This window comes from Limanda limanda, chromosome 17, assembly GCF_963576545.1.
Source record: "Limanda limanda chromosome 17, fLimLim1.1, whole genome shotgun sequence".
Lineage (NCBI taxonomy): Eukaryota > Metazoa > Chordata > Actinopteri > Pleuronectiformes > Pleuronectidae > Limanda > Limanda limanda.
Window position 1 is genome coordinate 19,429,829 of NC_083652.1, and position 18,154 is coordinate 19,447,982.

General features: G+C 41.1%; 1 protein-coding gene across 1 annotated transcript; it reads right to left on the reverse strand.

The window, feature by feature from the left end:
* Positions 1-784: 784 nt before the first annotated feature.
* Positions 785-15,712, reverse strand: LOC133023440 (nuclear GTPase SLIP-GC-like). Its single transcript, XM_061090468.1, has 20 exons — positions 15,668-15,712; positions 14,937-15,018; positions 14,396-14,508; positions 13,998-14,028; positions 13,794-13,877; positions 10,536-10,629; positions 9,140-9,356; positions 4,944-5,135; positions 4,532-4,729; positions 4,224-4,399; positions 3,908-3,995; positions 3,739-3,817; positions 3,535-3,656; positions 3,091-3,264; positions 2,843-3,000; positions 2,635-2,752; positions 2,371-2,479; positions 2,134-2,267; positions 1,850-1,931; positions 785-1,761 (listed from the first exon to the last, which is right to left on the reverse strand). The coding sequence occupies exons 2-20, from the start codon at positions 15,001-15,003 to the stop codon at positions 1,691-1,693; spliced, it is 2,307 nt and encodes a 768-aa protein (XP_060946451.1). The 5' UTR covers positions 15,004-15,018; positions 15,668-15,712; the 3' UTR covers positions 785-1,690.
* Positions 15,713-18,154: the final 2,442 nt, after the last annotated feature.

The window sequence follows — 18,154 nt, forward strand, 5'->3', positions numbered from 1 at the left end:
TGAAGTATGAAGAGTAACTGGTTCACCTGCGGAGTAATGCGCCTCAGTGCAGTGGCGCTACTAAGGGGGGTGGGGGGGTCGGGTGGGCTCACCTTGATACAGTAAATGCTATAATCAAGGTTTGTCCTTTCAAGCTTTAGGTGCAGCACACAAGTCTTAACTATATGAATGTCAAATCAGTGTGAAGAGCACTGACCAATGTCATAGACTTACTGCTATTGTCACTGCCGTCATTTAAAAGTTTGGAAGAACTAGAGAACGTCGGTGTCTGAGTATGGAGAATACTCAAAGAAGGATCCTCAGGAAAAATGTTCTGATGTTGATCATTTGTGCCACTAAGCAGAGCCCTTTGATTTATATTGTTTCTTCTTAAAACTGAATGTTGGTGTTTTCCCTAAGCTTGTCGAGAAAATAGTTTCCGGCTGCAATAAAGCGACCACCACCCCCCAAAATGAATGCCTGCTGTTTATTGCAAAGTGGAACTGAACTTCAGGCATATGAGGTGTATTGGAAAACTTAACTAAGTGTGTTTGAAACTGTTTTGTATTTGAGAGTAAACTTTTGCAGCTCTGTCTAAAGTCTTTTATGGCCTGAACTGTTTTATGGTCTGAACTGTTTGTGACATGATAGTTTGTCAGCACAATTGAGTCATTAGATGCCACTTATGTTATTGTGCTTTCTGCATGAATCAAAATGTTCTCATTTGTTTTTTAACCAACATTGCACACTGGAGTTACACCAACGCAAAAACCTTTAGTGACATGCTTCATGTATTTCAGAGAAATCAGTTTGATCATTTGTTTATTTTAAGTAATAAAAACATTTTTATCCCCATTTATAGACCATCCATGTGTCTGCATGTTCAGTTTTCTTGCATGAAACATTCTTGCGTTTGATAACCTGCACAACCTCTATACCTCAAACTTTCCTGTACTGAGATGGTTTGGCCTGCAAACAGAAAACATTTAAATTCAATAACGTTTTAATTGATTTATAATGACAATGTTAATAACAGATTTTTGATGTCCAACCAGTAACACAAGAACAAAGCTTGAGCTGACATAAGTGCAGGTGACATTTTTAACACATCCTTTTCTGCCTGCCAGGACAAACCAACAATCATTTATCCAATATATTTAGTAAGATCAAAAAAGTAAAATAAAACAAAGTCATCTGAGATCATTACTCGAAAAGCTAAGAGTTTACGTCTAATCCAGCCTATAATTAAAACTGGTATTCAAGATCAAAGATTCACATTAAACATCCTTAAAATCAGGAGCACTCATGTGCCAATCAAGCAATACAAAAAAATCTAAATAAAATCATTGACAGAAAAACATAAAAACGTATTATCATTTAAAAGACAAAGCCATTCAGGCCCAGAAGCAAAGATCTGTAGCATTTTCACCACAATGTTCCTGGTTTGAACGAGACTGTGGACCTCTGCATGTCAACCACCTTCCTGTGGACTTTGATCAGTTCATGATGAAAACGCCCGATGCCAAAACAATCATTAAAATCGCTGCATGAAATGAACAAAAAACATAGTCAAAGTACACTCAAAGAGAACAAGAATAATATCTTGATGAAAATGTGTATTATAGTTGTGTAATGTGTATGTTTGTTGTGTTATTCTCGTAATGTGTTGTCATTGTTTTTCATTGACAGTAAGGAACATCTGTTTGAAAGCTCAGTTTGGATTTGGGTTGGCTTTCAGTTGACAGTAGATTTCCCACACCCTGTCAAGCTCTCCTGAAACATCTAAAAAGCAAACAAACGCTTATTGTGTTAAATATGCACATTATCAATTACGCTACAATGAATAATTCTATCATGATTTGTTTTCTACCTGGGAATGAGTAGTCATCCGGCCCGAGTGACAGCTGGATTGATTCCATCAGGGTTTCCTCCAGTGTTTCCAAGATTTTCCCCTAAATCAAAACCATCAGTTACTTTTTACTAACACAGCCATATTATGTGTTGAAGATTTGCTGACTCATACATGCATTAACTGTTTAGATGTGTATTTAGATTCAGACAGTGACTGGAGCAAAAGCATCTTTCAGAATGATACACACACCACTTAAATATTTTTACCTTGAATTGTAGATAAAGATATAAAATCTGACATACCCTCAACTCATTTAGTTGCCCCAGCATGTTGTCTTTTGCCATCTTAAACATGGTGTCCTTTTGATCATGCACATGGTCCTTAATGGTGCTCCTCATTTTTTCCATGGAGCCTTCTCCTGTAAACTTCGCTGCGTCTACAATAAAACACTGTTGTTAAACCCATGTTTCTGTACAATCTTGATGCAAATGTGCATTATTTTAACCACAGGTTGTACATGCTGTGATCTTCTTTATCACCTGTATAGCATTTCTGCATGTTTTCCTCGATTGTCGCTGTCAGACTGCTGTAGACTGATTTCTTATCCTCCCGGATGATTTTTTTGAGTTTTGTCTTGAGTTTGTCCTCCTGAAAGAGAGAGAGAGAGAGACAGAGAGTGAGTGTTATTGTGAACCTCAAAAAAGATATACAAATAAAAAGTAGATAGCCTTTGTAAAGGAAAACCCGACACAAGTGTCTCACAACCCCCCCCCACACACACACACACACACACCCACACACACCTCTGTCTTGAGAAAACGCAGTTGCAGACGAACATCTTTGTAGGTGTTAATCATCCCCTCTGTGTCCAGTGAAAACGATTCAATGGCGCCCTTGAATGGTCCACTTTTATCTTCATTTCTGAAGAAGTTGAAATGCTTACATTATATAATACATCCTTTAGTCAATTAAACTTTGAAAAATTTATGTCGTCATTCAGTAATTTCTCACGGGAAGGTCATCCTGAATTCCTCATCAATGCTGCCAGTCAGGTCTGAACTTAAAGTCGTGTTGATGTTCGTTTTACCTTCTTTCTTTGCTTTGAATACGCCATGGTTCTTAACAGCAAACTTCAAGCTCTTATGGAAGCCTCTACCATTTCGTCCTGGCTGGGAGGAAAAAAAATATTTTATCATAAATATTATTAAAATAGATATAAATTGTGAATTAAGTTGTTAAATATAATTATAAATACATACAGGATCTAAAATGGAGTCCATCTGTTCTTTGAATGAATCTTGTGATTTTCCAACCCCCTCAGTGAGGCATCGTTCAAATGTCGAGTAAATCTCATTGATTGTTTTTTGGAGCTGTTCGAGTTCATGCTGCATCTTTTTTTCAAGGTCTGTGCAAGCCTGCTTTTTACTATCAGCCTTAAATAAAACACAAATTCATTTGAATTGATGAAATTTACAGTAGTCTTGATTTTGACAATTTTTGAAGAAAACAAAAATCAGTTGGGGTAGGAAGGACCTGTAGACTCTTTCAATATTGATTTGGCATCAAACAAAGTTATTTCACTTTTACATGTTTAAACTGGATTTAAGCATATACCTATTTGATGTCAATGTTATTTTCAGGGAACATAAATGCCAATGAGGAGGATATAACACAACGAGAGAGGTTTCATTACTCCATCTTACCACGTCCATGCGTCTTGTCCCTTGAATCAGAGAGAGAATCCCACAAGCTCCAGACACATAGTTTAATGCCTCTGAGTGATTGTTATTCAGACTTTGCAGAACATCCCGAAGTTTGGGAATTTCTATTAAAAAAAAACCACAGTTTTGGATCATACTTTAAACTTGTCATTCACTTGTCATGACTTGAAGAAACACTTTACCCACCAGTGTCATCTGGCTGTAGATTTACGCCATTATGAAACTCCTTACGGCTCACAGTGAACACTTCGAATGAGAATTGTGCCTGCAAAGAATAAGGGTTTGATGATGAGGCAGGCTTGGATTCAGGACAATCTTTGTTGATCAGATTTTCTGTTGGTCTGCAGAAACTCACGCTGCATTGTGGGTATTCTTTTTGGAATTCTGCTTTCACTGCACGCTTGGCTTCTTGGTTTCTTTTGATCACAAGATCACGAACTGACCTACGAGAAAAGTTTGAGTAAATGCATTGAGTCTTTGGAATTGGGGAACTTCTGTTAAGAGCTTTGTGACCATCTGGATATAAACTCTGGATTTTATCTGCAAGGTAGATTCTGAACTACTCTGTTGCTTTATCGTTTACAGTTATTCTCAATGCCGACACCAGGGTCTGCTCAACAGCAGCACAAGGTTAACAGAAACTCATACTTTTGGAATCTTAAATGACTTACTGATCATCGGAATCATCAACATTATCAGACTTGGTGCAGATGAAGTGAATGCGCTGACACTCGCCACCATTTCCCATCAGGCTATTGGCATTTTGCAGGATCTCCCAAGCTTCTTTCTCTGATGCTGCTCGATTAATGTCAGCCACAATCCACACAGTAGAGCAACTTCCAACAATCTGACGAGGCATAATATCAAGTTAATTATGAACAGCTAACTATCAGTGCTTTGTAATAAATTTGACAGTTTCCAGATAATACATACATGCAATATTAAATACAACAAACAGTAGTAAATGTGAATAAGTTACCTTTTTCCACATGTTGTCTCTGCTCTTGTTACGGTCTCCATTTCCTGGAAGGTCCACAAGTGTGACATGCTGGAGAAGTTCCTTGTTAGGCAACCTGACAGTCACGCATTCCACTAAGGGCCAGTACTGTATCACTCCATCTTCTTCCTGGTTTGAGGCACTTACATATCCGACAAATTTGTCACGTAGCTCTTCAGCCTGATGTAAAAAAATTAATTGAGTAAAACAATGCAAATAATTACATTTATACACACCTTCAAAGTATGAAGAACAGTGAAACACTATCATTGAAATAAATAAAAGTAAAGGTCTCAAATTTGATAATTAAACCTGAAGACGAGACAAAAGTAACATTTTAAGTGATTATGAACACACCTGTAAATCAATATAAATACTTTTTCATGTTACTTACAGATTGACATTTCAACGTTTTCTTTTCCGAACTGAGGAATTCAGGAATTTCTTTGAAATATTTCTTGTCCATGAGTTCTTCAACAGATTTTGATTTCCAATCTTTTCTGTACAGTGCTCTCATCTTTTTAAGAGCACCATCATCTTCATCATCCAGAAGATTCTTGGAATTCCACAACTCATTTTTCCAGTCCTAATAAAGACATTCATTATCAGGTTAGTTGAATTAACCCTTGTGTTGTCCCAGGGTGGTGTTTGTGTGCGTGTGACAGTCTCCCGTCTTCGCGCGTGGTCATGTGGAGCAATACAAATTATTTAAAAAAAAAGAGTGAACCATGAGCCACCGCATTTTCTTCTTCTTGCTTCTTCTTCTTCTTCTTCTTCTTCTTCTTCTTCCTATTATTGTTATTATTTTTACTATCACCGAGCAAGAACAGGCTCGAGCACACAACACTGGCAGCCGGGCATGCTCGCGGCACGTGCCCTCGGGTCACGGGGACCCCGGCCGACATGCGACAGGCCCTACGTCAGCCCGTCTCGGATCTTCGCGCGTGGCGCGCGGCAATACAAATTATTTTTAAAAAATAAACGAGCAAAACGTGCGCCGCCGCGTTTTATTCATCATCTTCTTCGCCTTCATGTTATTATTATTTTTATTACGTCCGAGCACACAACACTGCCTTGTGTGTGATATACAGCAGAAAGAAAGTGTGCATGTGTGTGAGTGGGTGGGAGTGGGTAACCATCGGAGGAGCCTGTAACAGTACGACACAATCCAGCGTCATCTCGCACTATCTGAGCACCGGGCTTCAGAACTGCTGCTGGACAGAAAGCTTCCTTCACGTGTCGAGTCAGAGAAGAGGAGAAAAAATAATTCTCTGGTCGGACAATTGAACACGGATCGTCCGACCGTCGAATGTGGACGGACAACGCACGGTCGGACAATTTGGACGGATTATCCGACCGTCGAATGTGGACGGACAACGCACGGTCGGACAATTTGGACGGATTATCCGACCGTCGAATGTGGACGGACAACGCACGGTCGGACAATTTGGACGGATTATCCGACCGTCGAATGTGGACGGACAATGCACGGTCGGACCATCCGTGTTCAATTATCCGACCGTCTCGCGTCTTTGCGTGTGTCGTGCAGCTATAAAGCAAGAACAGGCTCCGGCAGCCATCGCGACTCTCAGGGTCTTGGAGTGTGTGACGTGCAGAGATTCAGAAGAAACAAACAACGAGTCAAGTATGGTCATTTCTTTTTTTTTTTTTATTATTATTATTATTATTATTATTACTGAGCAAGAACAGGTTTCAGAACACAATGCGCGGGGAGCCGGGGTCGGCGGCGAGATCCCGATCGACAAGAGACGGGCCGTACGTTACACCGTCTCCAACGTCGCGAGCCTCATGGTCACGGAGACCCCCCGATCGACAAGAGACGGGCCGTACGTTATACCGTCTCCAACGTCGCGAGGCTCAGGTCACGGAGACCCCCCGATTGACAAGAAACGGGCCCAACGTTACACCGTCTCGCGTTTTCGCGTGTGTCGTGCAGCTATAAAAAAAATAATAATAATTTCGTTCTTGTTCTTGTTCTTGTTCTTCTCCTTCTTCCCATCACCGAGCAGGAACAGGTTCGAGTACACAACGCGGGGAGCCGGGTCGGTCCAACGTCGCGAGGCTCAGGGTCACGGAGACCCCCCGATCGACAAGAAACGGGCCCTACGTTACACCGTCTCCAACGTCACGAGCCTCATGGTCACGGAGACCCCCCGATCGACAAGAGACGGGCCGTACGTTACACCGTCTCGTGTTTTCGCGTGTGTCGTGCAGTTATAAAAAAATAATAATAATTTCGTTCTTGTTCTTGTTCTTGTTCTTGTTCTTGTTCTTCTTCTTCTTCTTCTTCTTCCCATCACCGAGCAGGAACAGGTTCGAGTACACAACGCGGGGAGCCGGGTCGGTCCAACGTCACGAGGCTCAGGGTCAACGAGACCCCGAACAACAAGAGACGGGCCGTACGTTACACCGTCTCCAACGTCGCGAGCCGCAGGGTCAGTGAGACCCCGATCGACAAGAAACAGGCCGTACGTTATACCCTGTCCAACGTTGCGATCGGAGAGACGGCCCTCAACTTGAGCGACCGGGCAAGTCCCGAGGCGTCCAACTTGGAGTCTGTGACGTGCAGAGATTTAGAAGAAACAAACAACGAGTCGAGTATGGTCATTTCTTTTCTTTTTATTTATTATTATTATTACTGAGCAAGAACAGGTTTCATAACACAACGCGCGCGGAGCCGGGGTCGGCACGAAGACGGGTCTGGGTCAAAGAGCCTTACTGACAACGCATCGGTGTTACAAGTCGGGACACCGTCCCGACCCCCGTCGCGTTGCCGTTCTCCCTGACGAGGTCAAGCGATGTCACGTCAACAGCGTTTCACCAGAGAACAGGTTCTCCAACAGCTCTGGTCGACGTCCTCTGAACGGACAGAGGACCGAGACGAAGACGAATACGAAGACGAAGACGAAGACTCGGACGACTGCGTCGACGATGAAGACTACGACCCGGTGCGTGACACCGCCGCTGCTGAAGATTCCTCGTCGTGCACATCCTCGATAGGAGAAGAAGGAGAAGAAGAAGAAGAAGAACAACAACAACAACAACAAGACGAAGGACAACGACAAGAAGAAGAACAGCAAGAACAAGAACAAGAACAAGATGTAGACCGCTGCCGCGCCAACGTCGCCGCCAACGGACACGTGGAAAGAGAGACCTTTCTGTCCAAAAACGGAGAAATCACATGGACCTCGACGCCGTACGCCCGAGAGGGGCGATCCGCCTCCGCCTCCGCCTCCTCCTCCTCCTCCTCCTCCTCCTCCTCCTCCTCCTCCTCCTCCTCCTCCTCCTCCTCCTCCTCCTCCTCTCCTTCGTCCTCCTCCGCCGCTACGCCCGTCGGGGTCCCTTCCCCGGGCCCCACGACGCACGCAACGTCCGGCGGCGTCACCGACGCGGCCTCGACGTTCGGCCTGTTTGTCACGCAAACAGGCCTGTTTATCAGATTGGTCATCTCCAGAACATCGTCCTGGAGATGACCAATCTGGAGGGTCGTCGGAAATACGGCGACGGCTGGAAAGGGATGGACGCGACGGTGATCCCGAACGACAAGAGACGGGCCATACGTCTTTGCGTGTGTCGTGTGTAGCTATAAAAAATAATAAAAAGGAGTTTCCTTCTTCCTCTTGTTCGTCTTGTTCTTGTTCTTGTTCTTCTTCTTCTTCTTCTTCTTCCTCTTCTTCTTCTTCTTCTTCTTCTTCTTCACATCACCGAGCTAGAAAACAGGCTCGAGTACGCAACCTGGGCGGCCGTCGGCGGTCCGACGTCGCGAGTCTCAGGGTCACGGGGCGCCCGACCGACAACAGACCTACGTCTTTGCGTGTGTCGTGTGCAGCTATAAAAAAAAATAAGAAAAATACATTTCTTTTTTGTGATCATTACTGCGCAAGAGTCTTCTTCTTCTTCTTCTCCTTCTTCTTCTTCGCATCACCGAGCAGGAACAAGTTCGAGTACACAACGGAGGGAGCCGGCTCGGCCCAGCGTCGCGAGTCTCAGGGTCACGGGGCGCCCGACCGACAACAGACATGTCCTACGTCTTTGCGTGTGTCGTGTGCAGCTATAAAAAAATTTGAAAAATAAATTTCTTTTTTGTGATCATTACTGCGCAAGAGTCTTCTTCTTCTTCTTCTTCTCCTTCTTCTTCTTCGCATCACCGAGCAAGAACAGGCTCGAGTTCACAACGCGGGCCCCCGGGCGGGTCCGACGTCGCGAGTCTCAGGGTCAGGGAGACCCCGATCGGAGAGACGGCCCCTCAACGTGGGCAGCCGAGCGGGCCCGACGTCGCGACTCTCAGGGTCAGGGAGACCCCGAACGACAAGAGACGGGCCCTAGGTAACAAATACATATGCAAGGGCTGTTCGCTTTTCTATTGCCCTTCGTGCGCGTGCGTCTGTGTGTTTGAAGCAGGGTATCACAACAAGCGTTAGCTAAATCGCTACCCAAACGCTCACAGCCAACAGCATGGGGAAGCAGGGACAACACAAGGGTTAAATGGCATATAATGTCTGGCAACTGGATATTTGCAGCTACACTGTACATTTTCAAATTGTAAAAAGTAAAGATTAACATACTCACCTCTTTTTTAATGAACTCAATTTCTGCCTCATACTCTTCACTGTCGTTGTTTGCCTCCACTTTGAACATGACTGAGGTGCATGCACAGACGCTTCCAGAGGGCAGAAGATTCTTCTCTCCAACGATGGCATTTATCAAAGAGCTCTTTCCAGCCCCGGTTCTTCCAAAGACACCGACCAGCATCCTTTTTTTTGTATCCAAATCAGAGATTTTATTCCTGTTGTACATAAATTTAATTATGGGTTAATTGGCTTTACTAGATATAACTTCAACTTTAATCAAATGGCACTTGAAACACAACATTATTGATCCAAAGTGCTTTTCAACACAAAAACAACAGTGAAATTAAAAACAAGAACAAAAATATTGTCATTATAATAATCACTACCTACACCAGTAACAATTATAATACAGAACCATTTAGGCACATTGAAAGGCTAATGAATAAAAACGTGTTTTCAGATTACTATTACAAGTTTCAGGGGAGGATCGGATGATGGAAAGGGAGAGAGTTCCAGTGGAAATCCAGTTTTACTACCATCACAAAAATGATTGCAGCACCAAGCACATAGTTCAAAAAAGTAGTACTTAGTACTCAGTGTCTTAATTAATCATGGACGTGTATTGACTCAGTACGTGCTCAATAGTTCTACTCAGGACCAAATGAAAATGAAAGATGATATTCTTACTGCTTTAAATATAATGGGTTACTGTACTGGATTATAGTTTTTAGACATATGACAGGATTGTGAATATCCCTTGTATGTTTGAAGGTCTTCTGCACAAGTTGTTTGTGGATTCCAAGATCTTTGAGCAGAGTGATGGTGGATGTTGCATTACGACCCCTGCAAGGCGAACTATTGCTTTCCAGCCTCATTGCTCTGCCATTGATGCCATTTCTGGCATATATGGAATCTGGCATCTCATCTGCTTTGTCAACAGCATCCTCCCATGGTACTGTCAATTCTATTAAGTAGACAACACGGATGGTTTTGGACCAGACTACCAGCTCTATAACTTGTGAGGATTTGTTTGAGGGTAGATCTGGTTGAGCGTAGTGAGCAGGATGGATCTTCATTCAGCACCTGCTAGAGGTTTTGGAATAAAAGCAGGAAGCTTCTGCCTGTTTCCATTTCCCAGTTCCCCTGTTTTGCCTGAGTGACAGCATGAGCACATCTAGTTGCCTCCTCCTTCCGGACTTCCAGGCCTACCAACTTTTGGCATTCTGATGGGGGTACCTTGTTCCCAAAAGCCCTACTCTGGCCTAGGTCTAAACCTCCCCTTCCTTGTTGAAAATGGCCCACAATGTCAACATGCTGGAGTGCTGCCTTTGCCGGTTGAGTTGCTACTTTTGGTGTCAATTTCATTCCTGTTGTCAGAGATAGAAATTACTTACTTCACGAAATCATTGAGCTTGGTCTCCTCTTCATTTTGAAGTTTCATCTTGACGTCTTTCATTATGTCTTTCACTTCCACCATTATGGATTCCTCTGCCAAATACAAGGTAAAAAACTATTAAGCAGGACCCATGAACTATTGTTTCCAAAATTTGCACAATTAGAAAACAAAGTGCCTCATCAGACTTTGACACGGGCCACACTGCAAAAAAAGGAATTTAAAAAAAACAACAGTTATCTGGGCGGCTGTGGCTGAGGGGTAGAGTGGTCGTCCTCCAACCTGAAGGTCGGCGGTTCGATCCCCAGTCTGAATCATCTGCACGCCGAAGTGTCCTTGGGCAAGATGCTGAACCCTCAATAGCCCCCCATAGAATAACAAAGTGCTGCAAGTAGATGCACTGTATGAATGTGTGTGTGTGAATGGGTGAATGTGAAACTGTACTGTAAAGCGCTTTGAGTGGTCTTCATCAGACTAGAAAAGCGCTATATAAATACAAATCCATTTACCATTTATCTTGTTTAGCATGTTTTGCTTTAGAAAAGTAATCTTATTTTAAGAATGATAACTTTAATTTAAAAAGATATCCAGCGAGTATTGAGCAAATTTTAACCACAAACTCCTTTGTTTCCTTTATTTTAGGGGTCAGGCCATTTGAACAAATTCATCATTTTAAAATCAAACATCAAATAATTGTATCTATTTTTATTCATTGAAAATGAGTGCTGCCAGACTGCCACATTTCAAACCGGAGGGAGAGGTCAGGTCAACATAATTCATGCAGAGCAAAATAGAAATAATAATTGTTATGTTATACGGTTAGAATAACTGGAGTATTTGTTTTTTGACCATTTTTTGACTGTTTTTGAAAAAGCCCTTACTCTGTCAAAAAATTGCTTCTAAAGGCTCTTATATACTTCTACGTATCCGTGTCTCGGAGAGGGCTCAGCGGGAGACGAATAGTCTTTTTGATTATTACTTCTCCGACCACTGTACGTCGAATAAAATTCACCGCCAAACCCATAGGTGGCGCAACGGAAGACGAGCTCAGAGAAGCCTACCCCAATTACCGGAAGAAGAAGTCCACTTGTGTTTATATTTTTCTGTCAGCCTGCCTCCCACACACTGAACCATGGCAACTAACAGAACTAAATAAAGTGACACCCAGCGGGTCAAGATGCTGATGTTATCGTTTCTTAGCGCAGCGGTTCCCCGGTCTTGTTTCCGAACTGTGTTGCTGATTCCACAGCTTGAATCTGCTTGAGGCTACACAGAGCTAGCTAGCTCCCCTCCCAGCTAGCTTCAACCTCAGCTTCCAAACACAGTCAACAGGGACTCCCGACACTAACTACTACCCAGTGATTGCTTCTAAACTGGCGGTATTATAGAAACAGTGTCATGATAGAAGTGGAATTAAAGTCATGACGGCGGGGTTATGCACTGTTACCATCGCAGTTAGCATGGTTGCTAGCCCGCTAGCCTAGCCTGCTAGCGCCGTTTTGAAAGCTCGTTCTAACCGTCTGTGACCGTGCACACATGTCGTCAGTGCTCGAACGAGCCACCGTCAGCCGGACAACTCCCCTGGCTTAACACACACGTCACATTAATCGTAGAATCGTAGTTCTGTATGTGTTTATTGTGAATCAGGAAGTTACAGGTCCGGAAATGATGTCGAACAGAAATGACGTTGTACGGAAATGACCGCCAATCACAGCCAAGAGCTGTCCGCGGGTTCTCCGACACAACACGGAGAAGTTAAGGCCGATTTATAGTCGTTTTTTACGCACGCACGCACGCAGCTTCTACGGACTCGTTTTGGTTTATAGTTCCCCCAGAGTTGCGCGTGTTGCAACGCAATTCACCGCCAGACCACTAGGCGGAGTAATGTTTGTTGTTGAAGTCGGCTCTTCTTCGTGTGTGGCACACGTTTATTGACATCGCCACAGCGGCTCCTCAGAGCCTTTTTCTGGCGGACAAATCCGCCGGTTAGTGACGGGTTCAACTAGTGGACATGGTTTCTGATCTTTTCTGCCAAGTGCTCTTCTATTTGGTCCATATTCGTTCTTCTAAATCTTCCGTGGTTTCCGCAGTTTCCGGGATTGAAACCGGAAACTAGACTCCGGACGGGATGTAGTAAGCAGACCAATCACAAGCCTTGCGGTCTGCGTGAGGCTCACGTCGCTTTGTCGTATAGTCAGAAAAATTGGCTGACGCACACAGGACGCAACACGCCAATTACGCGAGGGGCGTGTCGCGTCGCTCGCGTGCGTCCGTCCGTCCGTAAAAAGCCTAGTATAAATCGGCCTTTAGAAAAATCAGACGTGTACGAAAAGCTGTCCGAAGCACTCGGAGAGGGCGTTTCACGACGGATAGGGCGGTCTTATCTATCCGTTTTACAAAATACGCTCAAGCATAAATTGGCCTTTAGTCTGTCAATGATTGACAATGTAGAAAGTGGTATCATCCTGAATGAGAGACGATAGATGGTTCTGACTTTTCAAAGAAGCTGAATTTTTGTTATGTTTTAATTAAAATAAAAAAACTAAAGTAAGAATATCTCTTTGATTTTAATTTAAGACAAAGTTATTGTCTTTAAAGAAACTGTGTCTTATTTTAAGACTCATTAGGCAGATTCTGAATCCTACATCAGTTATATATTTTTTATTTCTGCTCCTTCAGGAATATATATTCTTACCAAAGCCTTAAAATAAATTTTAAAATCTGTTATATTGTTTCTTGGGGTTCCCACTAGATCATCTTGATTTAACTTTACTTGACCTAAATTTAACAGATTTCGTGAATAATAGCATAATATTACAAGAATACAGTTTTGATTCAATGAGAAAAAAATATATATTATTTGAGTATTAAATAAAAACAAGTCATAACTTTTTAACAGTAATGAAAAAAAATGTTTTTAGGTATTAAGAAATAAGAAGTTTGCTGGAGATAATTGTTTCTTTAGAAACTCCGAAACACCTTTTAATAACAATAGATGTAAGTACAGTCAACAACTATCAAACATTTTCTCCTCTACAAAATAGGCAACTTCCTTCAAGTCTGAAAGGATCTTTCCTCTTTTATTTGTCGGCTTGATACAGGATAATTTTTTTGCAGTGCAGTCTGACAAAGTTTTTTTGTGGTAAAGATTTAAAAACAGGTAATTGCTCTACAAGGACATTTTCATATCAAAGATATTTTTGCATATTTCTATTTTGCATATTGAAGGTTGCTAATGTTGAGGATATAACATAAATACCTGCTGCAGAGTTCGTCCGTTTACGTTTAAGTCTTGGTGCCTGGCTTTGGCTGGACTCCTCTCTAGGATCTGTATCTATGTTTCCTTGTTTTGTATATACATGTATAAGAAAGGAAGCAAGAAAAAGGTTGTAACAAGGTTCTCAAAATATTGAAATGTGGTGTCTGTGTTGATAATAATACGATAAGATTTAATACAGCTCACTTGTATCATTTGCTTCACTGGATGGCAAAACCTGAAAATGAACAAATATATTTGACTCTTATAACATAAATCATGAAACATCCAACAGAAAGAAGAAATTTGTTATTTTTACTTGTAAAATAATTATTGACTGCAATAAACATTAAATTTAACTGTGCAAAACTGTACGTAACATACTTGAGTAGCTGAATTCACGATTTCCTGATTTGTTGCAGATGTGTTATATTTTTTTATAGTAATTATAGGAAACATTCGCTAATCGATAACAGCAGAGACATTTTCATAAAACTCTTTGTGTCCATCTAGTGGCATCAGCACCTTTAACACAAGTTCATGCTCCTTTTCCTGTCATATCCACTGGTATTAGTTTAAATCGTCTTTACAGTGCGGATTATTACCTTCAACAACGTGAATTGTCGCTTGAATTTTGTCCTTGGTCCAATTTTTGGGATCAATTCTTTGATCTCTTCATCCTCAAGTTTGTCAAACTCGTCCTTATCGATTTCATTATCTGGAAATAAAAATAAATTGATATTATTTCATTAGGGGCGAAACAGGTGTTGGCACATTTGTTGGTTTAATCTTAAAGGATATGTCAGTCCCACAGAGTTAACATGGTTGGATTAGGTCATTGCATATTTGAATTCTTGTTGGACTTGATTTAATAGCTTATTGTAGTCAGACAATTCTTTCAATTCCACACACACCTACAGAACAATCATTCCTATCAAGTGAATGAACGTGTCCTTTAGTGTGTGAAAATGAAAAGGGTTTTTACTGCTGGTGCTTCTCATACGTTGTGAAAATAGACTAAGTGTGCACTGAGACTAATATGTCAGTATTAAACTCCTCAACAAAGGTGCAGCATTTTTATGTCTGTGTTAGTCGGTGATTCATTAATATATCTGTGCCCCCCAAAGATACATGGTTATACTTTACCTTTAAAAGTCTCTATCAACTTGCTGAGACCCCACTCACTGAGTTTGTTACAAACAAAATCATCCATGTCCAAGAAAAGATACTGAAAGGAAAAACAAACAGTGAATCGGCCATTGTTGCTTTGACATTACTGAAACGTGTCCGATTGAATATTGATGAGTGAAAACAAAATCCATTGGAAAGTACATTAACCCAAATAACCAACTGTTTAAACTGCACCTGTGTGTGATATTGTCTGTGAGGTTTCAACATATTTTAAATCATACTCACAACTAGACCATCGACAGAAAGGTTGGACATAACTTTGAGGATTTAGCAGGCAAACAAAATAGAACCTAAACACCTTGAAAACAGCTACACTCAGTTCATTTGAGCAGCCCCTACTGGCCATCCATCAACATCGCATGATACTTAACTTTCGTTTACACTGTCAAGAGTTCTAACACAGTAATCAGTTAAATCAGATTCCATATACGTGTGCGTAAGAGGGGAAATAATTGTATTAATCAATAATGTTAAACTATACAGATTATACAGGAGGAGACAGGCTGATATTCTGTTACTCACCTTCTAAAACAGAACTTAGTTTTATGTTTCATTAGTTATTGATTTGTTTGTCAAAGCAAAGCAGAAACAAAATAGTGCAGTCCGTTTCTACACACACTGTCTGATGTAGTATATTCATAACACATTTACTTGTCAATATAATGTAATCAAGTTGTCGTACTTACATGTTCCCAGATCCTCTTCAATGCACAAATATGACTCCAGTTGAGCAACTCCTTAAGTTCAGTCCCCGCCCCTCCGCCCACAGAGCAGATTCAGCAAGTTTAAAGGAAGAGCTCACTGAAAAATGAAAATTCACTCATTATCTCTCTATTTTTCAGTATGTTTAAATGAAGCCTCATAAACTCTGTTGCAAATCAAACATTAAATAAACTTCATGTACTGATCAGGTCCTGATAACTTGTGAAGAGTGTTCATTAGTTAACGTGAGAGCAGGTCAGCAGGAGAGAGGAGGAGGACACAGGAAACTCCATCTCGGTATAAACCAAACATCTGATCTGGCTCGTGCATACATAGATATCAAAGAGGGCTTGAGCTCGTGCCCTTTTTCTTTGAATACATTTATGTAATACTCCAACTAATAAAGTGATTTATTAAAAAAAAAAACAGACTTTGACGATTTGTTATTAGGACACGTACAGGACTGACGTTTATTTTGTGTTTGTTTGATTCACTCCAGACTTTGAGAAACATGTTTAAACCTGCGACACAAAACAAGACATAACCTGACGCACACAGTCAGAACATCAACTTCACTGTTGCAGAACAATCGACGCCCTGTTCATCCAGGAACATATAATGAATTCAGCAGGTTTTTTATAGAGATCAATCCTGAGTGAAGTAAGAAGAGTAACTGGTTGCCCTGCGCAGTAATGCGCTAAAGTGCAAATCAGTGTGAAGAGCACTGACCAATATCATAGACTTACTGTTATAGTCACTGCTGTCATTTTAAAGTTTGAAAGAACTAGACAACCTCGGTGTCTGTGTATGGAGAATACTCAAAGGAGAATCCTCAGGAAAAATGTTCTGATGTTGATCATTTGTGCCACTAAGCAGAGCCCTTTGATTTCTATTGTTTATTCTTAAAACCGAATGTTGGTGGTCGAGAAAATGGTTTCCGGCAGCAGTAAAGCGACCACCACCCCCCAAAATGAATGCCTGCCGTTTATTGCAAAGTGGAACTGAACTTCAGGCATATGAGGCAAGCCACATCAGGGTTTGTTATGAGAGCCCCTTTGAGAAATAATGAATACCTGGTCTCACACACACTACTATAATCTCTTACATGTACCATCATCCTATCTCTCACATTATAATACTATATTATAATAAATATATTGATTGATAATGTAAATATACAGATACACACATTAGAATATAGCAGGGTTATGCCTAGGTACACAATGGTTGTCCCGAGGCAGACAACACTAGTAGTGTGTGTGAGTGAGTATGATGATACATGTGAGAGATTATAGTAGCATGTGTGAGAGAGTATGATGGTCTGTGTGAGCCCAAGTGTTAATTATCTGTCAAATGGCCTCTCATAGTTTGCTTGCACAATTGAGTCATTAGATGCCACTGATGTTATTCTGCATGAATCAAAATGTTCTCATTTGTTTTTAACCCACATTCCACACTGGAGTAACACCAACGCAAAAACCTTTAGTGACATGCTTCGTGAATCACAGAGAAATCAGTTTGATCATTTGTTTATTTTAAGTAATAAAAACATTTTCATCTCCATTTATAGACCATCCATGTGTCTGCATGTTCTGTTTTCTTGCATGAATCATTCTTGCGTTTGATAACCTGCAAAAACCTCTATATCTCCATCTTTCTTGTTCTGAGATTGATTTGCCTAAAAACAGAAAACACTTAAATTCAATAACATTTAAATTGATTTATTATGACAAAGTTAATGATTACAGAACCAGTAACACAAGAACAAAGGTTGAGCTGAAATAAGTAAAGTCTCGATCACTGCAGGTGAAATTTTTAACACTTCCTTTTCTGCCTCCCAGAACACACCAATAATCATTTATCCAATATATTTAGTAGGATCAAAAAAAAGATAAAAAGTAGAATAAAACAAATTCATATGAGATCATTACTCGGAAAGCTTTTATGTCTAATCCAGCCTATAATTAAAACTGGTATTCAAGATCTAAGATTCACATTAAACATCCTTAAAATCAGGAGCACTCATGTGCCAATCAAGCAATACAAAATAAAATCATTGACTGAAAAATGTAATGTACAAAAAAACAAGTCAAAGTACACTCAAAGAGAACAAGGATAATATCTTGATGAAAATGTGTGTTATAGTTGTGGAATGTGTATTTTTGTGTGTTATTCTTGTAATGCTTCGTCATTGTTTGATATTGACAGTAAGGAAAGACTGTATGAAAGCTCCGTCTGCATTTGGTCGTCTTCCTCCATGTCAACCTCTCCTGGACCATCTAAAATGCAAACAAACAAACGCTTATCGTGGGAAATATGCACACTATCAATTACGTAATTCTATCATGATGTGTTTTCTACCTGGGAATGAGTCGTCATCTGTCCTGAGTGACCGCTTGATTGATGCCATCAGGGTTTCCTCCAGCTTTTTCAAGATTTTCTCCTAAATCAAAACCATCGGTATTACTTTT

Excerpts from the sequence above, each read along its gene's own strand:
- LOC133023440 (XM_061090468.1), bottom strand. The coding sequence starts at position 15,003 with ATGGATGATTTTGTTTGTAACAAACTCAGTGAGTGGGGTCTCAGCAAG. Across the intron at positions 9,357-10,535 it reads AAGCTCAATGATTTCGTGAA|GAATAAAATCTCTGATTTGG; the intron begins GTAAGTAATTTC and ends TATGTACAACAG. Across the intron at positions 2,753-2,842 it reads GAATTCAGGATGACCTTCCC|AAATGAAGATAAAAGTGGAC; the intron begins GTGAGAAATTAC and ends CAACTTCTTCAG.